The sequence below is a fragment of the Budorcas taxicolor genome, chromosome 15, assembly GCF_023091745.1.
Source record: "Budorcas taxicolor isolate Tak-1 chromosome 15, Takin1.1, whole genome shotgun sequence".
NCBI classification, from domain to species: Eukaryota; Metazoa; Chordata; class Mammalia; order Artiodactyla; family Bovidae; genus Budorcas; species Budorcas taxicolor.
Window position 1 is genome coordinate 51496680 of NC_068924.1, and position 21263 is coordinate 51517942.

General features: G+C 39.8%; 1 protein-coding gene across 1 annotated transcript in view; it reads left to right on the top strand.

The window, feature by feature from the left end:
- The window catches only part of PAAF1 (proteasomal ATPase associated factor 1), a 40623-nt gene that overhangs the window by 16207 nt on the left and 3153 nt on the right, over nucleotides 1-21263 (top strand). The window contains 7 exon segments of the mRNA XM_052652666.1: nucleotides 671-769; nucleotides 1387-1537; nucleotides 9152-9346; nucleotides 13051-13142; nucleotides 14497-14612; nucleotides 16146-16228; nucleotides 21155-21237. Of these exon segments, the coding sequence (XP_052508626.1) occupies nucleotides 671-769; nucleotides 1387-1537; nucleotides 9152-9346; nucleotides 13051-13142; nucleotides 14497-14612; nucleotides 16146-16228; nucleotides 21155-21237 (819 nt within the window).

The following is a 21263-nucleotide window of genomic DNA, read 5'->3' on the forward strand; positions in this document are numbered from 1 at the left end:
TACAGATTTCTCAAGAGGCAGGTCAGGTGGTCTGGTATTCCCATCTGTTTCAGAATTTTCCTCAGTTTCCTGTGATCCACACAGTCAAAGGCTTTGCATAGTCAATAAAGCAGAAATAGATGTTTCTCTGGAACTCTTGCTTTTTTGATGATCCATTCCGTGTTGGCAATTTGAATTTTCTGTTACTTGTTCTGAAATACACAAACACAATTAAGGTTTTACAGAGGCAGTGTGAAGTAGTGAATGGAAGCATCTTTGCTTTTCCTTGAATCCTTCTGGTGCATCTTGGAAGTCTGTCTTTTGTGTAAGTGGGTTCCTAAGAATCAGGAGAGGTATCTTAATTTTAAAGTAACATAGCAAAAGGTGGAAACTATGGAAATGATATGGGAATAAGGGACTTTACAGTTATATAAGCTGCAGGAGGTTATATATGACTACAAGAATATCTTTTTGTTTTGAGAAATAAAATGTTTTGGCTCTAGCCTTTTTGGCAGATCAGCGATGATAATTCAGCCTTCATATGAAATACATGTTCTTTGGATTGGGAAGCACAGGCTTGAAGAAGTCTTAGAGGAGTGTTAACTGAGAGAGGTTTATAACATTTCAAGGAAAGAAGAGCATTTCATTATTTGTAACACTGGTTACAACACTGGTTTTGTCTTTTGAACAGATAACATGCCTGGACGTTTCCAGCGGAGGAGGCCTTGGTGTGTCTTCTAGCACTGATGGAAGCATGAAGATCTGGCAGGCTTCCAATGGAGAGCTCAGAGTAAAGGCTTTGGATACACTTTTAGGGTGGTCTGAGAAACCTTAGACTGGGCCATGGAAAGAAGAGTGGCCCATTCTGAAAATGTAGGGACACTACACTTTGATTGGTCTTTATTCTTCCCCTTGTTAATATGAGAACCAGGCTCAAGTTTGATGATTTGCCAGAACAAATTGGGGCTGAAACGGTGGGAGAGCCCAGCTAGTGAATGTCTGGATGGTACCTTGATATGAACTGCCTTCAGTGATACATTTCTAAGACAGAGTACATAGGCTGTTACACTGACTGTATGACTGAGCCTCTCAACCTGTACAGAGGATTGTAAGTAAAAGAGCCCTCAAACCTCCTCAGCTCCTTATGTGTAGAAATAGATTTATGGATAGTTGCGAGAGCTCTGGAGATCAAATTCACAACATCTGTAGCCAAAGTCCAGGAAAGGGAGCCAACAGCTCCTAGAACATTACCTGGTAGACAGATGAACTAAACAGATTCTTTGGATCTCTTTTGTCTTAAAATCCAGCATGTAGATGTATCATTTAAGGGACCAGGGATATGGGAGGTAAGAGGACATCAAGGGATGGACAAGAGAACTAGCATGGAATTCTCTTTTGTTTTTCCAGAGAGTATTGGAAGGACATGTGTTTGATGTGAATTGTTGCAGGTTTTTCCCATCAGGCCTTGTGGTTCTGAGTGGGGGAATGGATGCCCAGCTGAAGATATGGTCAGCTGAAGATGCTAGCTGTGTGGTGACCTTCAAAGGTCACAAAGGAGGTATGAAGAGTGATTTTTCCTAAAGTCTTCTGTAATTAGATCCCCAGAAGTGAAGCACCAAAAAGATAGAATCTAGTAATCCACAAAAACAGAAATAATTTCTATAACTGGCTATTTAAGTGAAGTGGTATTTCCCCAGGGATTAAAAATTCCTTTCTTACCCAGTTTTGTTATTGCTATCTAGAACTAACTGCCCTACATAGATAGTTATTTTCCACAATTGATAAGATAAAAAGAGCCACCACAGGAGATCATCTTCTTTGTGCTGGGAAAAAAGAAAGAGGTGTGCCCACTGAGTTGAGATTAAAGCTGGGTTGCAAATGGCTGCCTCACCAGACACGAGTCAGACCTTGGTCCTAACCTGCTGATATCAGATTGTAGAGATTCAGTGAGAACATCTTCCCTCTTTAAATGATTGGTTGGTTTGTTGGGGAAAAAAGATATTTAGACATTTTATCCTTAATTAGGAATGTTTTAAAAAAAAGTGATAAATATGTCATTCTAATTTTTATGGGTTTGGATATTTTTGAAACTGTAAAAACATCCTCAAGTAATTTCTTACCTTGATCCCTCCTTTGGGACCATAATACACATCATCTTCACCACCCATTTGAGAATTTGTTACATATCACCCTGTACTTATGGTATTTAATCTAGTGTTTTTGCCTTGTGTATCTGACTATATTATAAATAACTTGTGTGTTGATTTTTTTAAGTTTTAATATTTTTCTTTATAATGGTTTGTCAGATTACATATAGATCATCTAGCAAACACATATGTTAACCTTGGCAAATAAATGAATTTTCTTCTTAGCCTCAAGTACATGGGTGTAGAGAGGGAATAGAAGGGATATTTAGAACTTTCCTCACATTCAGGCCAAAGAACTGACAGGTATGAAGCATCAAAGTGGCCTGCATAGTTGGGGAGTCTAGAGGAACACTAAGGGATTCACCTCACATCTGGCCACCGTGACGATGTGAGGCACGGGGCAGCTTTCCAGTGAAACAAGGCATGGCCCTGCGTGTTGAACTTAACAAGATGTATGTCCAGCATCAGTGCACGCTCAACTTCAGAATACCTTTGGATTACTGCAGTTATGGACTGTGCCCTCCACATGAATCCTAAGCCTCCCAGTTCTCCTTAAGAATCCATGCATGTCACTCAAAGTGAACTATATAGAGTGTTCACTGATAAATTAAGCTTTTATTCATACAATTGTTCCATTCTTTTAAGAGAAAAGTTTTGGGGTGGAGGCTTCTCTAGAGTATAACAACCCTGACTCTTTTTCCTTGAGAGGTTTTTTTTTTTTGTTTTTTGTGTTTTTTTTTAGATTGAACAGAAATAAACTTTTAGGGGAAATTGCAGAAGTTAGTCAGATCCAGGCTAATGTCTGTCAGGTCTTGAATACTCCTCTCCAGTTAGTTCTGTTTAGCTGACTGGTTTGGGCTTGCCCATTCTTAAAAAGTGCTTCCCTCATAGCTCAGTTGGTAAAGAATCTGCCTGCAATGCAGGAGACCCGGGTTCGATTCCTGAGTTGGAAAGATCCCCTGGAGAAGGAAATGGCAACCCACTCCGGTATTCTTGCCTGGAGAATCCCATGGACGGAGGACCCTGGCAGTCTATAATCCAGGGAGTAGCAAAGAGTCGGACACAACTTAGCAACTAAACAAACCACCACCACCAGTTCTTAAAAAGTATGGAGCCAAAATCAAGATTAATCTCCAGTAATTTAGCAGCATGTGTGGGTCATTGTCTTTACCCAGTTGACTTCCAAATTGCTCTGTGTGACTCCTTTTCTACAGTCTTTCTAGTTCTGAGATTACCATGTAAAAACCAGAAGAATTATTACCTGCATTTGTGATCTTTGGTAGTTTCACAACTGGTGACTAAATAAGAAAAGCAGAAGATAGTATCAAAAGTGAACATGGTCTTTTATTGCCTAGGTAAGTTTGGCAAGCAAGATATAAAAGGAAGACTTCACTGAACATCACCTTACTGCAAAGAATCATTAGGACACTAATAGAGCAGCTTTGTATAAAGATCTGCTATAAAGGATAATCTTTGTTAGCTTAAGTCCCTGGCTTGTTTATTACTTCTGCTGCTGCTAAGTCACTTCAGTCATGTCTGACTCTGTATTACTTCTAGTATATGGAAACATGATAGTAAGGGAGGCAGTATAGTAGAGTGGTTAAGCTTAGGATTTGGAGACATACAAATCTTGGTTTAAATCTTAATTCTTCCACATCGTAGCCTGTGAAGCCTTTTAAAGTTGCTTAACTTTTCTGAGTCTTTATTTCCTCACGTGTAAAATGGGGATAGTAGTATTAAAAGAGATGGTGCATATAAGCGATTTAGCATAATCCCTGGTATAAAATAAATGCACAGTGAATATTATTATTGTTGTTCATTAAAAATGTAACACTGCACTTTAAACTCTGCCAGGCAAGTTGAACCTTGTGATGTTGTAACATGCTTGTCAACTGTGAAAAGCAGAAATTGTTATTTCTAGCAGAAAAATAGATATTTTTTATCTTAGTTGTTATGTAATTGGTCTTTTCTAATACTTTTAGATACATATTTTATATGTAATTAAAGGATTAGTGTATTCATTATTTAATTAACAAGCAGAGGTAAGATTTTTGTGTGTTTCTAAATTTTTCTAATGAAAAAATAAACTAAAAGTAGTGTTCTGTTTGTAATGTATGAATTTCCTAAGTAGCTCTAAAGTGTGCTTTAATCAGTTTGAAGTTTTTTACTTGCCCAGGCCATTTAATTAAGGTTGCTGAATTTGGATATATATATATTCATAGTTTTAATTTTTTGTAGTAAGCACCAGATCTTTCATAATCTTTGAAAATATTGAGAACAAATGAAGCACCATTTCAGTTGATTGTTTGAGGTTTTTTGCTTACAAATGTAGGAAAGATACTTACATTTCAGAAATCAAGTTACATTTTCAGCACTTGGGCCATTCTTTTCAAACTCTAATATACTTTCTTTGAAATAGGATATGCTGCCTCCAAGTAATAGAAGATGCTTGAAGACTCATTATTTTCTGAGAACTCAATTGATTAAACTTGTTAGAAACCTGTATAGAAATATGAAATTTGCCCTGTTTTTTACTAATATTTATTCAGTTCAGTTCAGTTAGTTCAGTTGCTCAGTGCGACCCCATGAATCGCAGAACGCCAGGCCTGCCTGTCCATCACCAACTCCCGGAGTTCGCTCAAGACTCATGTCCATCAAGTCAGTGGTGCCATCCAACCATCTCATCCTCTGTCGTTCCGTTCGCCTCCTGCCCCCAATCCCTCCCAGCATCAGAGTCTTTTCCAATGAGTTAACTTCGCATCAGTTGGCCAAAGTATTGGAGTTTCAGCTTCAGCATCAGTCCTTCCAAAGAACACCCAGGTCTGATCTCCTTTAGAATGGACTGGTTGGATCTCCTTGCAATCCAAGGGACTCTCAAGAGTCTTCTCCAACATCATAGTTCAAAAGCACCGATTCTTCGGTGCTCAGCTTTCTTTATAGTCCAATTCTCACATCCATACATGACCACTGGAAAAACCATATCCTTGGCTAGATGGACCTTTGCTGGCAAAGTAATGTCTCTGCTTTTGAATATGCTATCTAGGTTGGTCATTACTTTCCTTCCAAGGAATAAGCATCTTTTAATTTCATGGCTGCAATCACCATCTACAGTGATTCTGAAGCCCAGAAAAATAAAGTCAGCCACTGTTTCTACTGTTTCCCCATATATTTCCCATGAGGTGATGGGACCAGATGCCGTGATCTTCGTTTTCTGAATGTTAAGCTTTAAGCCAACTTTTTCACTCTCCTCTTTCACTTTCATCAAGAGGTCTTTAGTTCCTCTTCATTTTCTGCCATATGGGTGGTATCATCTGCATATCTGAAGTTATTGATGTTTCTCCTGGCACTCTTGATTCCAGCTTGTGCTTCTTGTGGCATTTCTCATGATGTACTCTGCATAGAAGTTAAATAAGCAGGGTGACAATATACAGCCTTGATGTACTCCTTTTCCTATTTGGAACCAGTGTGTTGTTCCATGTCCAGTTCTAACTGTTGCTTCCTGACCTGCATATAGGTTTCTCAAGAGGCAGGTTAGGTGGGCTGGTATTCTCATCTCTTTCAGAATTTTCCACAGTTTATTGTGATCCACACAGTCAAAGGCTTTGGCATAGTCAATAAAGCAGAAATAGATGTTTCTCTGGAACTCTCTTGCTTTTTCAGTGATCCACAGGATGTTGGCAATGTGATCTCTGGTTCCTCTGCCTTTGCTGAAACCAGCTTGAACATCTGGAAGTTCATGGTTCACATATTGCTGAAGCCTGGCTTGGAGAATTTTGAGCATTACTTTACTAGCGTGTGAGATGAGTGCAATTGTGTGGTAGTTTGAGCATTCTTTGGCATTGCCTTTCTTTGAGATTGGAATGAAAACTGACCTTTTCCAGTCCTGTGGCCACTGCTGAGTTTTCCAAATTTGCTGGCATATTGAGTGCAGCACTTTCACAGCATCATCTTTCAGAATTTGAAATAGGTCAACTGGAATTCCATCACCTCCACTAGCTTTGTTCGTAGTGATACTCTCTAAGACCCACTTGACTTCACATTCCAGGATGTCTGGCTCTAGGTGAATGATCATGCCATCGTGATTATCTTGGTCATGAAGATCTTTTTTGTACAGTTATGTATATTCTTGCCACCTCTTCTTATTTATTTATTCATTTATTTATTTATTCAGGCATAGTTTAATCTTATTTCCCAGACTTTGGCTAGGATGTTTATATGTCAATCAGCTAAATCTTTTCTTGAATGCAGTTTTTTTTCTTCTTGGTTTATATGTTAAAGACTGGTTTGATAACTAAAGCCTTGGTAGCTCTGTTAGGTCGTTAAGTGTGGCTTCTCCTCTTACAAAGGCGTTCCTACTCCTTTTATAGCTTTTTCTTAAAGTCATTCCTCACAGATTCCTGCTCCTATAAGGCTTCTATTTCTTTTATTCCTCCCACATAAGAGTGGAGAAACCCACACTAGATGCCCCTATGTTGTGACATTTTATTAGAGATGGGGTGATAGTTTTCCACTCTACTTTTCATAGAAAGGGAAAACCTCCAACCTCTTTACTGAGTATTAGTTGAAATTTGTACACAGTTATACCATTCACAGCTCTCTAGCCACAATAGCATCCTCCTTGGGTACATATTTTTCATAACTATTTTCTCTTTAAAGTTTGTATCACTTCCATGGAACTCAATATTTTTAAATAATGGTTGGAACTTTCCAATAAGGATATAAATCTTTGATTTCTTGGGAAGAGCTGAAGGCCCTTCCTTTTGTTCCTATTGGTGATTCTTCATGATTGTTAAAAAGTTTAAAATCCTTTTCTAGCTAGAATGCTGTGTTATCGAAAAAGAGTGGAAAGGTGAATTTTCTAAAGTTAAGGTACTTTACAATGACAAAGTATGCTCTAAATAACTGTAAAATAGCGATAAGACATGTTGCCTCCTTCAGTCTACTTCTGAGGGAAAGGCTACTTTTAAAAGCTCATCTATTTGGCCCTTATCCAATTGATATATAATTATGAGGATTGGATTTTATTTTTTCAACAACTATAACCAGCTACATAGGTTGTATTTAATTTTTATTTTAAATTGGATATACTTGGAAACTTACCCTGTGACTTAGGTCCTACCTGAGTTGTCTCTAATCATATTTTCTCAAACAGCCCCCAGACTGGCTACTTTTTCAATTTGTGGCATTTTTTTTAATGCATCTTTTTCTGGAAAAGGCTTTCAGAGTAAAATTTCCAGTAGGACTTGAGGCCTTTTGTTAACTGCATGGGTCATCCATCTCTTGTGCCTTATGTTGAGTTTTTGTCAAGGTTTGTATATCTGAAGTTGTCTCATCTTGAGAGAAATAGGAACAAGCCAAAGAGCATGTGTTTACTTCAGTAACCTTTGGTCAGGTACTTATCACTCAACCTGCAAGTGTTTATTGGGCACCTATAATAGGATAATTACATGGGTTTTAATAAAGCAAGTATCAGCCCTGCCTATATCACCATAGGGTCAGATTCCCTTTCTACTCCGCAGTCCTATGTTACCACACGTGTCCCTGAATTGTAGCTCTTTATGTCCATGACTGTCTCTACCTTTTTATGCTGTGTGCTCCTGAGGCCAGGGATCATAGCAAATAGATAACAGGTAACAACGGCTTTGAAAATTATAAAATCTGTGGACATTTTGGATCTTATAACACTCTGGATCTTGTTTGATCTCTTTTAGCAGGCAGTCCCCTGTCATGGTATGATGCAAGGGCCCAGGAGGTGTATATACGCAGCTTCCTGCTGGGTTCCTCTAATAACACTACTCTGGCAAAAGTGGAGCATTGGCTCACACTATCTCTTTGCAAACAGGTGAGGTAGAAGCTCAGCTTCCCTTTGACTGTGCTGATGCCTTCCTGGTGAAAGTGGGGCACCAACTTGCATCACCTCAACTTTACACCACTTCCTTGCCTCCCCTTGGGCCCAAGATCTGTTCCCTGCGGACTGACACCAAGGGAGGGGTGGGGATAGTGGAGTGTTACTTCCTGCTCCCTCAGGAAAGATGACCTCTTTCCCCCATGGGTGAGAGTAGAGGCTCAGTTCCGCACTGACAGTACCCTGTTGGACCTGCTCAGCATCGCTGGGTGGGGAAAATCGGAGTTCTGTCTCCTGCTTCTTTGCAGGGGTGGGATAGAAGATCACTCCCTGTTCAGCCCCAGTGAAACTCTAAGCGGGGGAGGTAGCAGTTTTTCTTTTGCTGTTTGAGGAAGATGGATATTGCCAAAATGTTTTATATTCTGTTAGGCCACCCTTTTCTCAGTCTTCTGCCTAGAAGCAACAGACTTTCCTTGGAGTTGTTTGGTTTTTGTTTTTTGCTATTATTTTTAATTTGTGCCTTAAAGAAAAAAATCAGTTCTATGCTAGAGGCTTCAGCAGTGTCCTGTCTAGGATATATGGGAGGCAGTAAGGAAATGCAGGGAAACTCATTTCCCTGTTGTTCTTCAAGTCCTGGGGTCCCTAGGTGAACTGCCTTCTTACATCTTTCAACTGAGCTTGCTTGTTGTCTTATGTCCAGGTTTTTTCAGTTTTAAGGGAAGGACCTGGGAGGAATGGAGCTATTTGATCTTGGCCAGATAAGAAGTCACATTCTTTTTTTTTTGAAGAGAAACTAACCCTTTCAGTTACTTCTCAATGGAAGCAGCAGGAGCTTTTAAGACAGTAATTTTCATACTGAACTGCCTAAAATGACTTCTTAACTTTTGTTTTTAAAAAACATGTTTTGAAGCCAAAACCAAAAAAAACCCTGGAAAACCACGGTTCTAGAACATGCCACTAAAAATTAAATCCAAAGCTCCTTTTTCCATGTCTGTTTCTCATAGCTAGTCTTTGAACTATTGGGAAACAGGGACTCTGTTGAAAGTACCCAGCATGTAGTACATATCCAGTACTCATTTGTAAAGAAATAGTCATTTATGCAGATCCACGCATGTACTCTGCCCTTTAGTTCCTTTACTATCTACTCCTTCTTATGGTCTTTTCTTTTTTCTCTCGCCAGGTATCCTGGATACAGCCATTGTTGATCGGGGAAAGAATGTGGTATCTGGTTCTCGCGATGGGACAGCACGACTTTGGGACTGTGGGCGCTCAGCCTGCCTGGGAGTCCTTGCAGACTGTGGTTCTTCCATCAATGGAGTGGCTGTGGGTGCTGCTGACAACTCGATAAACCTCGGCTCCCCTGAGCAGATGCCCAGTGAGTTGATGACAGTATATGAATTTGTTTCTTTAGGTTCCTTCAGTGTTTGCCTTAGTTTCTCCTTTTCTTCCTCCTCCTCTCCTGCTCTGTAGGTATTTCTGTTTTCATCGTAAGACTAATATTTATTGCATATCTACTACGTTTGTGTTGCTTTGAATTTACAAAGGAAGCATATGTCATAGTTACTACATTTGAGTAAATACAGTTTAATTTAGCGGTTGAGGCTAATGCCTGTAAAACAGAGATCAGTGCAGTTTTAGCTAAAATAATGATTCACTGAATGCAAACATAATAGTTTTTGTTTTTGTTTTTTTTAAGGAGAGAGTATTTTAGGTTAGTATAGATGAGAAAGGAGTCACAAAAGAAGTTGACTTGAACCTTGCAGGATGGATTCAAGTTCAACTGGGAAAGATGGGAGAATGAGACCTAGGGCAGGGGTAGAGGTAGTCAGTTCACATTAAAAAACAGTACGGAGGTAAAATTATCCATTGGTTAAAGGTACGCTTGGCTGGGCCAAAAGTTGGTGTAAGCTTCATAAGGGGAAATAGGTGAGTAGAATGATAGTTTTGGTGAGTCAGAATGATAAAGATCCTAATAAGGCAACTTGTGTTCTTTTCTTATTTTCCTATGATTATAACATATTTGCTTTTCTGATGGAAACAGGACTGTTTTTCCTCCCAGTATCTCTGCCTCTAGAGCAGTTGCTGCTGCTGCTGCTAAGTCGCTTCAGTCGTGTCCGACTCTGTGCGACCCCATAGAGGGTAGAGCACCAGGCTCCCCTGTCCCTGGGATTCTCCAGGCAAGAACACTGGAGTGGGTTGCCATTTCCTTCTCCAATGCATGAAAGTGAAACGTGAAAGTGAAGTCGCTCAGTTGTGTCCGACTCTCAGCGACCCCATGGACTGCAGCCTACCAGGCTCCTCCGTCCATGGGATTCTCCAGGCAAAAGTACTGGAGTGGGGTGCCATTGCTTTCTCTAGAGCAGTTAGGTCCACATAAAATTGAGCAGAAAGTACAGAGTTCTAGTATACCCTCTGCCCCCACAAAGGCACACCCTTCCTTATTATTGGCATCCCCCACAGAGTGGTAAATTTGTCACGTTGATAGACCTATACTGATACGTTATTAACACTCAGAGTTCAAGGTTGATATTGGGATTCACTCTTGATGTTGTATATTCTGTGGATTTGGACAAATGTACAATGTCATGTATCTGTCATTATAGTATCATGCAGAAATTTCACTATCTGAAAAATTGTCTTTGCTCCACCAGTTTGTTCCTTTCTCTCCTATAACCCTTGGCAACCACTGATATTTTTTTTTGTCTTCATAGTGTTGCCTTTTCCAGAATTTTGAAATTATAAACTATGTAGCCTTTTCAGATTGGCTTCTTTCACTTAGTAATATGCATTTAAGGTTCCTCTGGGTCTTTTTGTACCTTGATAGCTCATTTCTTTTAAGCATTGAACAGTATTTTAAGCATTGAACAGTATTCCATTGTCTGAATGTACCTCAGTTTATTCATCCATTCATATACTGAAGGATATCTTAGTTGTTTCCAAGTTTGGACAATTATGAATAAAACTGCTCTAAGTATTCCTCTGTATGTTTGGGTTAATTTTGCCCATCATTATAGACAGTATTCTCATTCTCTTAAACTTCCCATATAGATGCACTATGGTCCAAGAACTAAAACTGTTATGACTACCAGCCTGGCCCCTCTTTGGGAATTAATGGATTGTGAAAGGAAATCCAAGAGACAGGAACTGAGTAGCCATGGAATGTGTGTGTGCTAAGTTGCTTCAGTCGTGTCCAACTCTTTGCCACCCTGTAGACTGTAGCCCACCAGGCTCCTCTGGCCAAGGGATTTTCCAGGCAAGAATACTGGAATGGGTTGCCGTTTCCTTCTCCAGGGGAGATTCCTGACCCAGGGATCAAACCTGGGTCTCTGTGTCTCGTGCATTGGCAGGCAGGTTCTTTACAACTAGCGCCACAGTGGACTAATAGGAAAAGTCTGTTCCCCAAAGTGTGATGCATGTGCAGCTAGTGGTAAACAAGATCATTTCAGGCAGTACTCATTTTTAAGTTATATATTAATACATACACATCTTACTTCAAACCTAAGATTTCACAGATATTACTTAAAATAAGGTTGAGTTTTTTAAAATCATTGGTTTAAAGTAATTTAAATGAAGGTATTCTTGTTTTGTTTATTTCCTCACTTCCTAGTTATTCTTCAGCCTGTCCTAGTTGGGTTTGTGCCCCAGCTACTTAACTGGCAGCAACTCTTGTCAAGGTCACCGGCAACTCCATGTTGTGTAATCCAGTGTTACCTCTCTGTGGCTATCTTTCCAAATTCTCAGTAGGTTGCAGCACAGGACACTCTTCTTTTCAGGACCCTGCTCTTTCTTGGCTTCTGTAATACCGCACGACACTGCTTTTCTTTAGAGCTCATTGGCTACTGCTTCTTAGTCTCCTTTTGTATGTTTCCTTTGACCTTTAAATATTGGAGGGCCCTCAGCCCTGCAGTTACTCTCTTAGGTGATCTTATCATTTCCATGACTTTCAATATTGTATTTAAGCTGGTGATTTCCAAAAAATATCTAAAGCATAGATCTTTTACACATTTTAGACCCTATTTAAATGTCTAGTAGACAGCTTGAACTTATCGTATGGAGCATTTGATTCTTTCCAACCCCAAATCTGTTTTTTCCCATCTCAGTTAATGACACCACCATCTCCTTGCTTAAGCCCAAAGCCTAAGATTCATTGAAGATCCACTGCCACCTTTCCTCTTGTCCCGCATCAGCAAAGTCTGTCATCTCTACCTTCAGAATGTTTCTTATTTTTCCACCTCATCCTCTCCCTCCAGGTCTCTCTTCTTCCTGCCAGCATCCTGATTCAGTCTGCCGGTACCTGTTGCCTGCTCTGTTTTGTAATCCATTCTCATAGGAATCATCACGCTCATTTAAAAAGCATAAGCCCAAAAAAAAAAGCATAAGTCCAGGGCTTCCCAGGTGGCTCACTGGTGAAGAATCCACCTGCCAATGCAGGAGACACAGGTTTGATCCCTGGTCCGGGAAGATCCCACGTGCCGTGGAACTAAGCCCATGCACAGCTACTGAGTCTGTGCTCCACAGCAAGATAAGCCACCACAGAGACGCCCACGTACCACAACGAGATGATGGCCCTGCTTGCCAGAACTAGAGAAGAAGCCCACTCAGCAACAAAGACCAGCACAGCCAAAAATAAATGAAATTACTTTTTAAAAAATGTTAACGGAGCTGTATTACTCTCCTGTGTCCCTCCTCTCCTCCAGCAGCCTCCGTTTATATTGTTACATATGTTTGGCCCTACTTTGTTTAGCATTGTACTCTGTACCTTGTTCCAAGTATGGTATCTTTCCATATTACAAAGGACTTGATAATCATAATATTTTAAAATTGGGTCTATTGAGGTATATTTTACATATAGTAAAAGTCATTTTTTTAAAATCACACCATTCTGTGAGTTTTGACAAATATGTACAGTCATATAAACAATACCAATGTCAAGATATAGAACATAATAAATGTTTTTTAAAACTATTAAGTGAGTGACTAGCAGAGTAATTCAGTAAACAGCTGTCAATAGCTATGCTTTCTGAGTACTGCCAGCTAATCATCCTAGTCCATTATTGACATAGCTCATCTGTCATGCAGGTGAACGAGAGGTTGGAACAGAGTCGAAAATGCTGCTGTTGGCCCGAGAAGATAAGAAACTTCAGTGCTTGGGACTGCAGAGCAGGCAGCCGGCAAGTGGTTCCTCTAAGACCTTTGAACACTGGGGCAACCTGGGTCACACTGATTCTTGGAAAGCTGTTTTAAAAACATTTCTAATTTCTCTGTATGTTCACCTTTTGTGGAAGCTGCATGTGTGAAAGGCAGTACAGTATAGTAATTGAGAGCATGTGGTATGGAATAAGGGCAACATTTAAATCCCAGCTCTTCCTAATGGCTATGACATTGGACTCATTACTTAACCTCTGTGAGCCTGTTTCCTCATCACTAAACTTGTCATAGTAGGACTTACATGTGGGGTTATGTGATAATATTAAATGACCTACTGCTTTGTGACCGTTATTAAGTCACTTTCCCACTGGCCCTTAGTGTGCTACATGTAAAATGATGAGGTTCTATCTATTTTCTTCCTCCTCTAAGGTAATGTGGAGATTTTTTGAGTAAAAGGTCTTATGCATTCAGGGCTCTCAGTTAATTAGACCAGAATGTCTCTTATAGAAGAATGGGGTTTTCTTCCTTCATTTCCTGGGATTTTGCCAAGCAGGCTATGCTCTTAATTAAACTTGGAGTTCCTTGAGATTAGATTGGTTAAATTTCTTTCCAGTTGCTGTCATCATCACCCAGACAACATTAATGATTTGGTTTGGCCACAGACTTTGTATTTTCATTTTATCTCATTACTTCATTGTGCTGGTGATGTTTCCATTTTCAAAGTTTATTCTGGGAGCATCACTATTTTTGCTCATACTGCCTTTGCACTCTGAATTTCCATGCTGGCTTTCATTTCCAAAGGGAAGTCAGAGGGTTTTGTTTGTTTTGTTTCTTTCTTTCTTTCTTTTTTTTTTTTAGAACATTCAAACTTTACTCTTTGAACTAATAGTAAGAAGTAAAAATATAATCGTTTTTTATTTTAAGTACATGGGTAAATTGTGATTTCTTACATTGCCACATTAAGTGTGTTTTCAAAAGATTGTCACCAGTGTCTTGAAGCAAAACTTAAATGTGTGAATTGCAAGTGTTTAGCAAATGGAAGGTTGTGCTGAAAACAGGGAAAAAAACATTTTTGGTGTTTAGGATCCCATGAGACAATGTGTTGAGGGGAAATAGTGTGCAAACTGCTGCCTTAGACTATGATATTATGATACTATGTAACCTGCTTAAGTCATCAGCCAGCCTCAGGTTCCTGAAATCCTGGAAGTGCTTCCCCCTCAGTTGTTGATGAATACTTAGTTTAGATCAGGAGTTCTTAAAAGAAGAAGAAAGAAATTCTGTACTAAAAATAGTGAAATTCTTCTTTTCTTGGTGCCTGTTTATTCCTGGAAACAAATGAATCTTTAAACAGCCTCTTTGTCTCCTACTTGTTCCCAGCTCTTCCTCTTTATTGGCTCAGATGCCTTCAACTGCTGCACTTTTCTCTCTGGCTTCTTGCTATTGGCTGGGACGCAGGATGGAAACATTTATCAGCTGGATGTAAGGAGTCCAAGGTGAGTCACCATTCATTTGCATGATGCAGGTCTTCTGCAGAGTGGAAATTTTTATTGGCTTTCACAGTGATTGAATCTGGCATATAGATGGCTGTTGAATCAAGGGTATATTTTTCCATTTATAAGGGCTTTCCAGTGTGAATTGTCTGATTGTTCTTATTATTCCTGGAATCACATTGAAAGGTAATTTGATTCATACTGTCATGATTCCTTTGTAAATTAAGCTTAAATAATGAACTAACATCTCACAGTAATTATATAAAACCTTTAATTTTAAGGACCTTAATAATTTTCTTCTTGGTGTTACATCTGGGTTGGGCTGAGATTGATCATTTATAGTTCAAGAAAGCCAGCTCTGATTCTTTATTTGGCTGTGATCATAACCTATCTTATATAGGCTTTGTCCTGGTCTTACAGATATCCAAAAAGAATCTATAACCTGTTTGTCCCAGGACTTAACATTTTCTACTGTCACTTTCTGCTTCCTTCCTCTGTTCAACTGATACTTACTGAATGGCTCCTGTAGGCATTAGGCTTTGTTCAGGGCACCAAACAACAGAAATAAAAGATAAAGACTCTGCCTTTGAGGCATTTGGAGTCTAATAATAAAGATGGACAAGTAAAAGACTGTTAAGACACAGTGTGATCAGTGATCTCAAGAATCTGAGGAAGCACCGAGAAGGAGAGAAAAGAAAGTGAGACTGCTCTGAGGAAATGCAGCTTTAATCGATCTTGTCTAGCAGAAAGTTACCAAGTAAAGAAAAGAAGAACCTGGCTTAGGTAGAATAGCATATAGACAAGCATGAAGGCATGTGAAAGTATGGCACTGTAAAGTATCTCTGAGTAGTTTGACAGGACAAGTATATACCCTGCCAGTGGAGCAGTGATGAGAAGTGATGCCAGACAGGAAAACTGGAATTTGCTTCGAAAGGACTTATATACCATCCCAAGGAGTTTGGACTTTATTCCAAGAGCAGTGAAAAAATTTCAGTTAAAGAGTGACTAGTGTATACCTTTTCTTCCATAGTTTACTTTATTTTTGTGCTTGTTTTTGCTTCCATAGAGATAGGGAATCTGATCACTGTTATAAAGTCTCATAATTATAAAAATTATAAAATCATCAATTATAAAAATTGATTCTCATCTTTCTGTTTGATTTTACAGAGTCCTAACAATTTTAATATATCACAGATGACTTAATTCTGTCTATAAAGAGATTAACATATTGTTAACATTGTTACCTTAAACCCTTGTCAGACTTCCCCTAAAAATTGGAAATATCAGTGGTTACTTAGTTTATTCAGCTCATTAAGATATTTAGAGACATGTTTAGATTCCCTCCAAGGTGGTTTTGAATGGACTACTTTGATCTACTATCTAAGGATCCTGCCAGGAAAGAAACCATATGAATGTTTAATCTCTGTCCACATTTGTCCAGTGTGCTGTTATGCAGTTAGTACTGTAGGTTGAATATAGTCAAGTATTGCTATTTAAGGGAAAGAGTAAAATCGCTCCATTTATTCTGTATCCTAGGACTCCAGTACAAGTCATCCACAGATCAGGAGCACCAGTTATGTCTCTGCTGAGTTTCAGAGACGGATTCATTGCTAGCCAAGGTGGGTCCAGGGGCCAATTGAGGGAGGTGGCTCTATATCATTCAGTGAAACATAGATTTAATTCCTGGTCTGTGGCAGGGCTAGGGGCATCATCCTCCATGATTCTTTGGCATATTGTGCTTTTTCACATAACGTTTAACACCCTAATTGTAATTATCTGTGCCCCTTCCAATCTAAGCTCCTTGAGTGCGCTGTGCCTTATCACGTTACCCCCAGCATTTTAGTTCAGTGTCCACCATGTAACTGGTGCTCAATAAACATTGTCAGAATAAATACACTGGCTCTTATTACAAATTATTGAGAATTCAGTTAACAAATCAGTTACAGTCTCTGCTCTAAAGGAGCTCATAGTCAGTAAGGCAGACAGACACGTGGACATGTGCTTGAATACAGTTTGATAAGTACTGCAGCAGAATACTGTATGGGAATGTGGGGAACAGCTAACTTGAGTGGTAGGAGTACTGCAGGCATGTCTTTGTGGACTTGTTGGCTTGTTTTAGTTGCTAAGTTGTGTCTGACTCTTTGCGACTCCATGTACTGTAGTCCGCCAGGCTCCTCTGTCCTGGGATTTCCCAGGCAAGAATACTGGAATGAGTTGCCATTTCCTTCCCCAGGGGATCTTCCTCACCCAGGGATTGAACCACATCTCCTACATTGGCAAGCAGGTTCTTTACCACTGAGCCACCTGGGAAGCTCCTTCGTGGACTAAGCGACATGTAATCCAGTGACTATTTTACCAACTGGAAATGTAAAAATGCACATTGATGGCTAAAGCTGTAGTGTGTTCAGAGTCATAGATGAGTGAAAGGGAGCAGAAAGAAGGGATCTGTCCTTTATTAGGTGCCTACCTACCATGCAGTAGGTACTGTGTTTGACGCTTTACAAAGACAGTCTGGGTAAAGTGAGTGAGTACCTTGGTGTAAGCAGTACAAAATATTTGGAATGGAGTTTGGGAGTGGGGTTGGGAGAAATGCATAGAAGAAGGTGTCCATTAAGGGACACTGAATCCTCATAGGAATGATTTAGGTGAGGAGGACTGGCCTATAGGCCTGGAGGGACCATCTTACCTTAATACTTCAGTGTATCAGTTAGGATGTTTTTGGCTGTTAGTAGCAGAAGACTCAACTGAAAATGGCTTCAATAACTCAGAAAATGTATTACTTCGTTTACAAGAAATCCAGATTTATGGTGGTGGCTCCAGATTATATTAATTTAGTGATTTGAAAACAAATTCAGTGGAGAAAATAAGAAAAATTGACAGCTAACTCAGTGTGGTATCCTGGATTGTATCCAGGATGTTTAAAGACTGGTAAAATCCAAAAAAGTATTGAGTTAAAAAAAATAAAGCTTTAAGAAGAAGAGAAGAAATAAAATCAAGAATGCAGCTTTTCTCTGTTTTTTGGCACTCTCCTCCTTAGCATACTGGCTTTTGTCCTCAGGCTTATTCCCTCAAGGTTACAGTGCAGGATAGCTGCAGCAAATCTTATCTTCATATAACATGCATATTGTTATCCTTTTTAAGAATGAGAAACATTTCCTCAGGAGCAACCCAGCAGATTTGCTAATCTCTTACGTCATTGATCAGAATTATATAATATATGCCGTGCCCAGGAGACCTAAATAGACATTTCTCCAAAGAAGATATACAGATGGCCCACAGGCACATGAAAAGATGCTCAGCAGTGCCAGTATTAGAGAAATGCAAATCAAACCCACAATGAAGTATCATTTCACACCAGTCAGAAAGTCTACAAAGAATAAATGCTGAAGAGGGTGTTTAGAAAATGGAACCCTCCTACACTGTTAGTGGGAATCTAAATTGGTACAGCCACCATGGAAAACAGTATGATGGTTCCTTAAAAAAACTGCAAATAGAGTTACCATATGATCCAGCAATCCTACTCACTCCTGGGTATATATATAGAAAAGACAAAAACTCTATTTTTTGTCTAGGGCACTCTAGTGCCCCCATGTTCATAACAGCAATATTTGTAATAGCCAAGATGTAAAAACAACCCGTGTCCATCAGCAGGTGACTTGCTTAAGAAGATGTCGTGTTGGACGTCTTTGGTGGCCCAGTGGATAGGAAAACACAGGTTTGATCTCTGATCTGGGAAGATTCCACATGCTCCAGAGCAGCTAAGCCTGTGCACCCCAGCTTCTGAGCCTGTGCTCTTGAGCCCATGCGCCGCAGCTACTGAGCCTGCATGCTGCAAATACTGAAGCCCCTATGCCTAGAACTTGTGCTCCATGACAAGAAAAACCACCACAATGAGAAGCCTGAGCACTGCAATGAAGAGTAGCCCCCACTCACTGCAATTCAAGAAAGCCTGCATGCGGCAGTGAAGACCTAGTGAATAGGTCTTCGTTTATTTATTTGTTAATTTATGTTTATATAAAAATGGCAGTTGTGTATGGTTTAATCTAATCATCCTATGATCTTTGGTGAACCAGTTCACTTTTCTAAGTACCTACTTAGAGATAGGTACTCGACATAAAGTAGATATTCTGTAAGTGATAGTTTCTTCTTACTCTTGTAACTAACCCTTGCCCTTGTGAAGTGAAAGTTGCTCAGTTGTGTCTGACTCTGCCACCCCATGGAATTCTTTAGGCTAGAATACTGGAGTGGGTAACCATTCCCTTCTACAGGGGATCTTCCCAACCCAGGGATGGAATCCAGATCTCCTGCATTGCAGGCAGATTCTTTACCAACTGAGCTATCAGGGAAGCCCTGCTCATAACCCTTGCCCTGTGCCCTCCTAAAAAAGTGTTTCTGATCATCATGATCCAGTGGTGGAGCACACACTCACCAAAATTAGAATTATGGTGTGGGGAAAAATATGTATGTGGAAGTGTCAGAGCAATAGTAAGTGTTACAAGAGGTCGATGGGAGAAAGGGTTTACTATATGGGGTGGTGAGAGATGGCTTCCTAGACAGAATGGGAATGAAGCTTGGGCTTATCAAGTAGATTTGTGTGTGGAAACTTGAATGCAGAGGAAGAGCTATAGTAATTGCACTTTCTTACCTCCCTGTACCTCTAAAATATAAGGATTCTTCTTTGGAAACGATTATTTTTAATAATGAGAATGCAGGAAAGAAGAAGATCCTCTGTATACTGCTGGGTACAGTCAGTTCATTTCAGTTCAGTCACTCAGTCGTGTCCGACTCTTTGCAACCCCATGAACCACAGCACACCAGGTTTCCCTGTCCATCACCAACTCCCAGAGTCCACCCAGACCCATGTCCATCAAGTCGATGATGCCATCCAACCATCTCATCCTCTGTCATTCCTCTCTCCTTCTGCCCTCAGTCTTTCCCAGCAGCAGGGTCTTTTCAAATGAGTCAGCTCTCCACATCAGGTGGCCAAAGTATTGGAGTTTCAGCTTCAACATCAGTCCTTCCAATGAACACCCAGGACTGATCTCTGTTAGGATGGACTGGTTGGATCTCCTTGCAGTCCAAGGGACTCTCAAGAGTCTTCTCTAACACCACAGTTCAAAAGCATCAATTCTTTGGCGGTCAGCTTTCTTTATAGTCCAACTCTCACATCCATACATGACCACTGGAGTTGGCACAGTAATGTCTCTGCTTTTTAATATGCTGTCTAGGTTGGTCGTAACTTTCCTTCCAAGGAGTAAGCATCTTTTAATTTCGTGGCTGCAATCACCATCTGCAGTGATTTTCGAGCCCAGAAAAATAAAGTCAGCCACTATTTCCCCATTATCTGCCATGAAGTGATGGGACTGGATGCCATGATCTTCGTTTTCTGAATGTTGAGCTTTAAGCCAACTTTTTCACTCTCCTCTTTCACTTTCGAGAGGCTCTTTAGTTCTTCTTCACTTTCTGCCATAAGGGTGGTGTCATCTGCATATCTGAGGTTATTGATATTTCTCCCAGCAATCTTGATTCAGGTTTATGCTACCTCCAGCCCAATGTTTCTCATGATGTACTCTGCATAGAAGTTAAATAAGCAGGGTGACAATATACAGCCTTGACGTACTCTTTTTCCTATTTGGAACCAGGGTGTTGTTCCATGTCCAGTTCAAACTGTTGCTTCCTGACCTGCATACATGTTTCTCAAGAGGCAGGTCAGGTGGTCTGGTATTGCCATCTCTTTCAGAATTTTCCAGTATAGATTGATTAACAGATAAAATTGATTAAACATATATAATTTTGGAAAGTGGTTTTTCAAATTTTAAATGTTTGAAATGGTTAATATCTTTTGATTCTTCTCCAGAGTTCTATACAAAGTCATAATATTAATATAGAAAAAACTTTATGCATAAAGATATTCTTCTATGTAATGTGCTCTCAACCGTATAAAATAAAAATTTATACAGAAAAGGTTAGAAAAATATATTAAACTGTGAATAGTATTTATCTTTGAGTGGTAGATATGAATAAGTTTTTAAACTTCTATTTCTTTGTTTTTCTTTTTAATTTTTCTGGATACCATGCCATTCAGCACTCAGGAGCTTAGTTCCCTGACCAGCGATTGAACCCACATCCCCTGCGTTGGAAGGCAGATTCTTAACCACTGGATCACCAAGGAAGTCCCTGGGAGCATAGTTGTCTTAAAGAAAACATTTATATAGGGAAATTCTGTTAAAAATCATTGTCTAGGATAAGTTTGCAAATACTTGTAAAAGTCTGTAGTTGCTTGCTCTGTGCTCTTGGCAGTTATTGCTAATCAAAGACAACTCTTCCCATTGAGAGAGCGTGCATATGGCCTTCAAATCCTCTTGAGCCCAGCATTTTAGGGAGTCACTATAGGACCTCATATCTGGCCTACCATGACTCCTGTCTGCCACTCTGGGTCTTAAGACAATTTTCTTTAGGCTAGTGATGTACAGAAATAAAATATGGAGGGTAACGTTGCATGCAACTTTCTCTTTAGTTATCTAAGTTTTCTTTCTGTCTTTTAGGTGATGGAAGCTGTTTCATTGTCCAGCAAGACTTAGACTATGTGATTGAGCTCACTGGGGCTGACTGTGATCCTGTGTACAAGGTACAGACCTGAGAAAAACCAGGCCT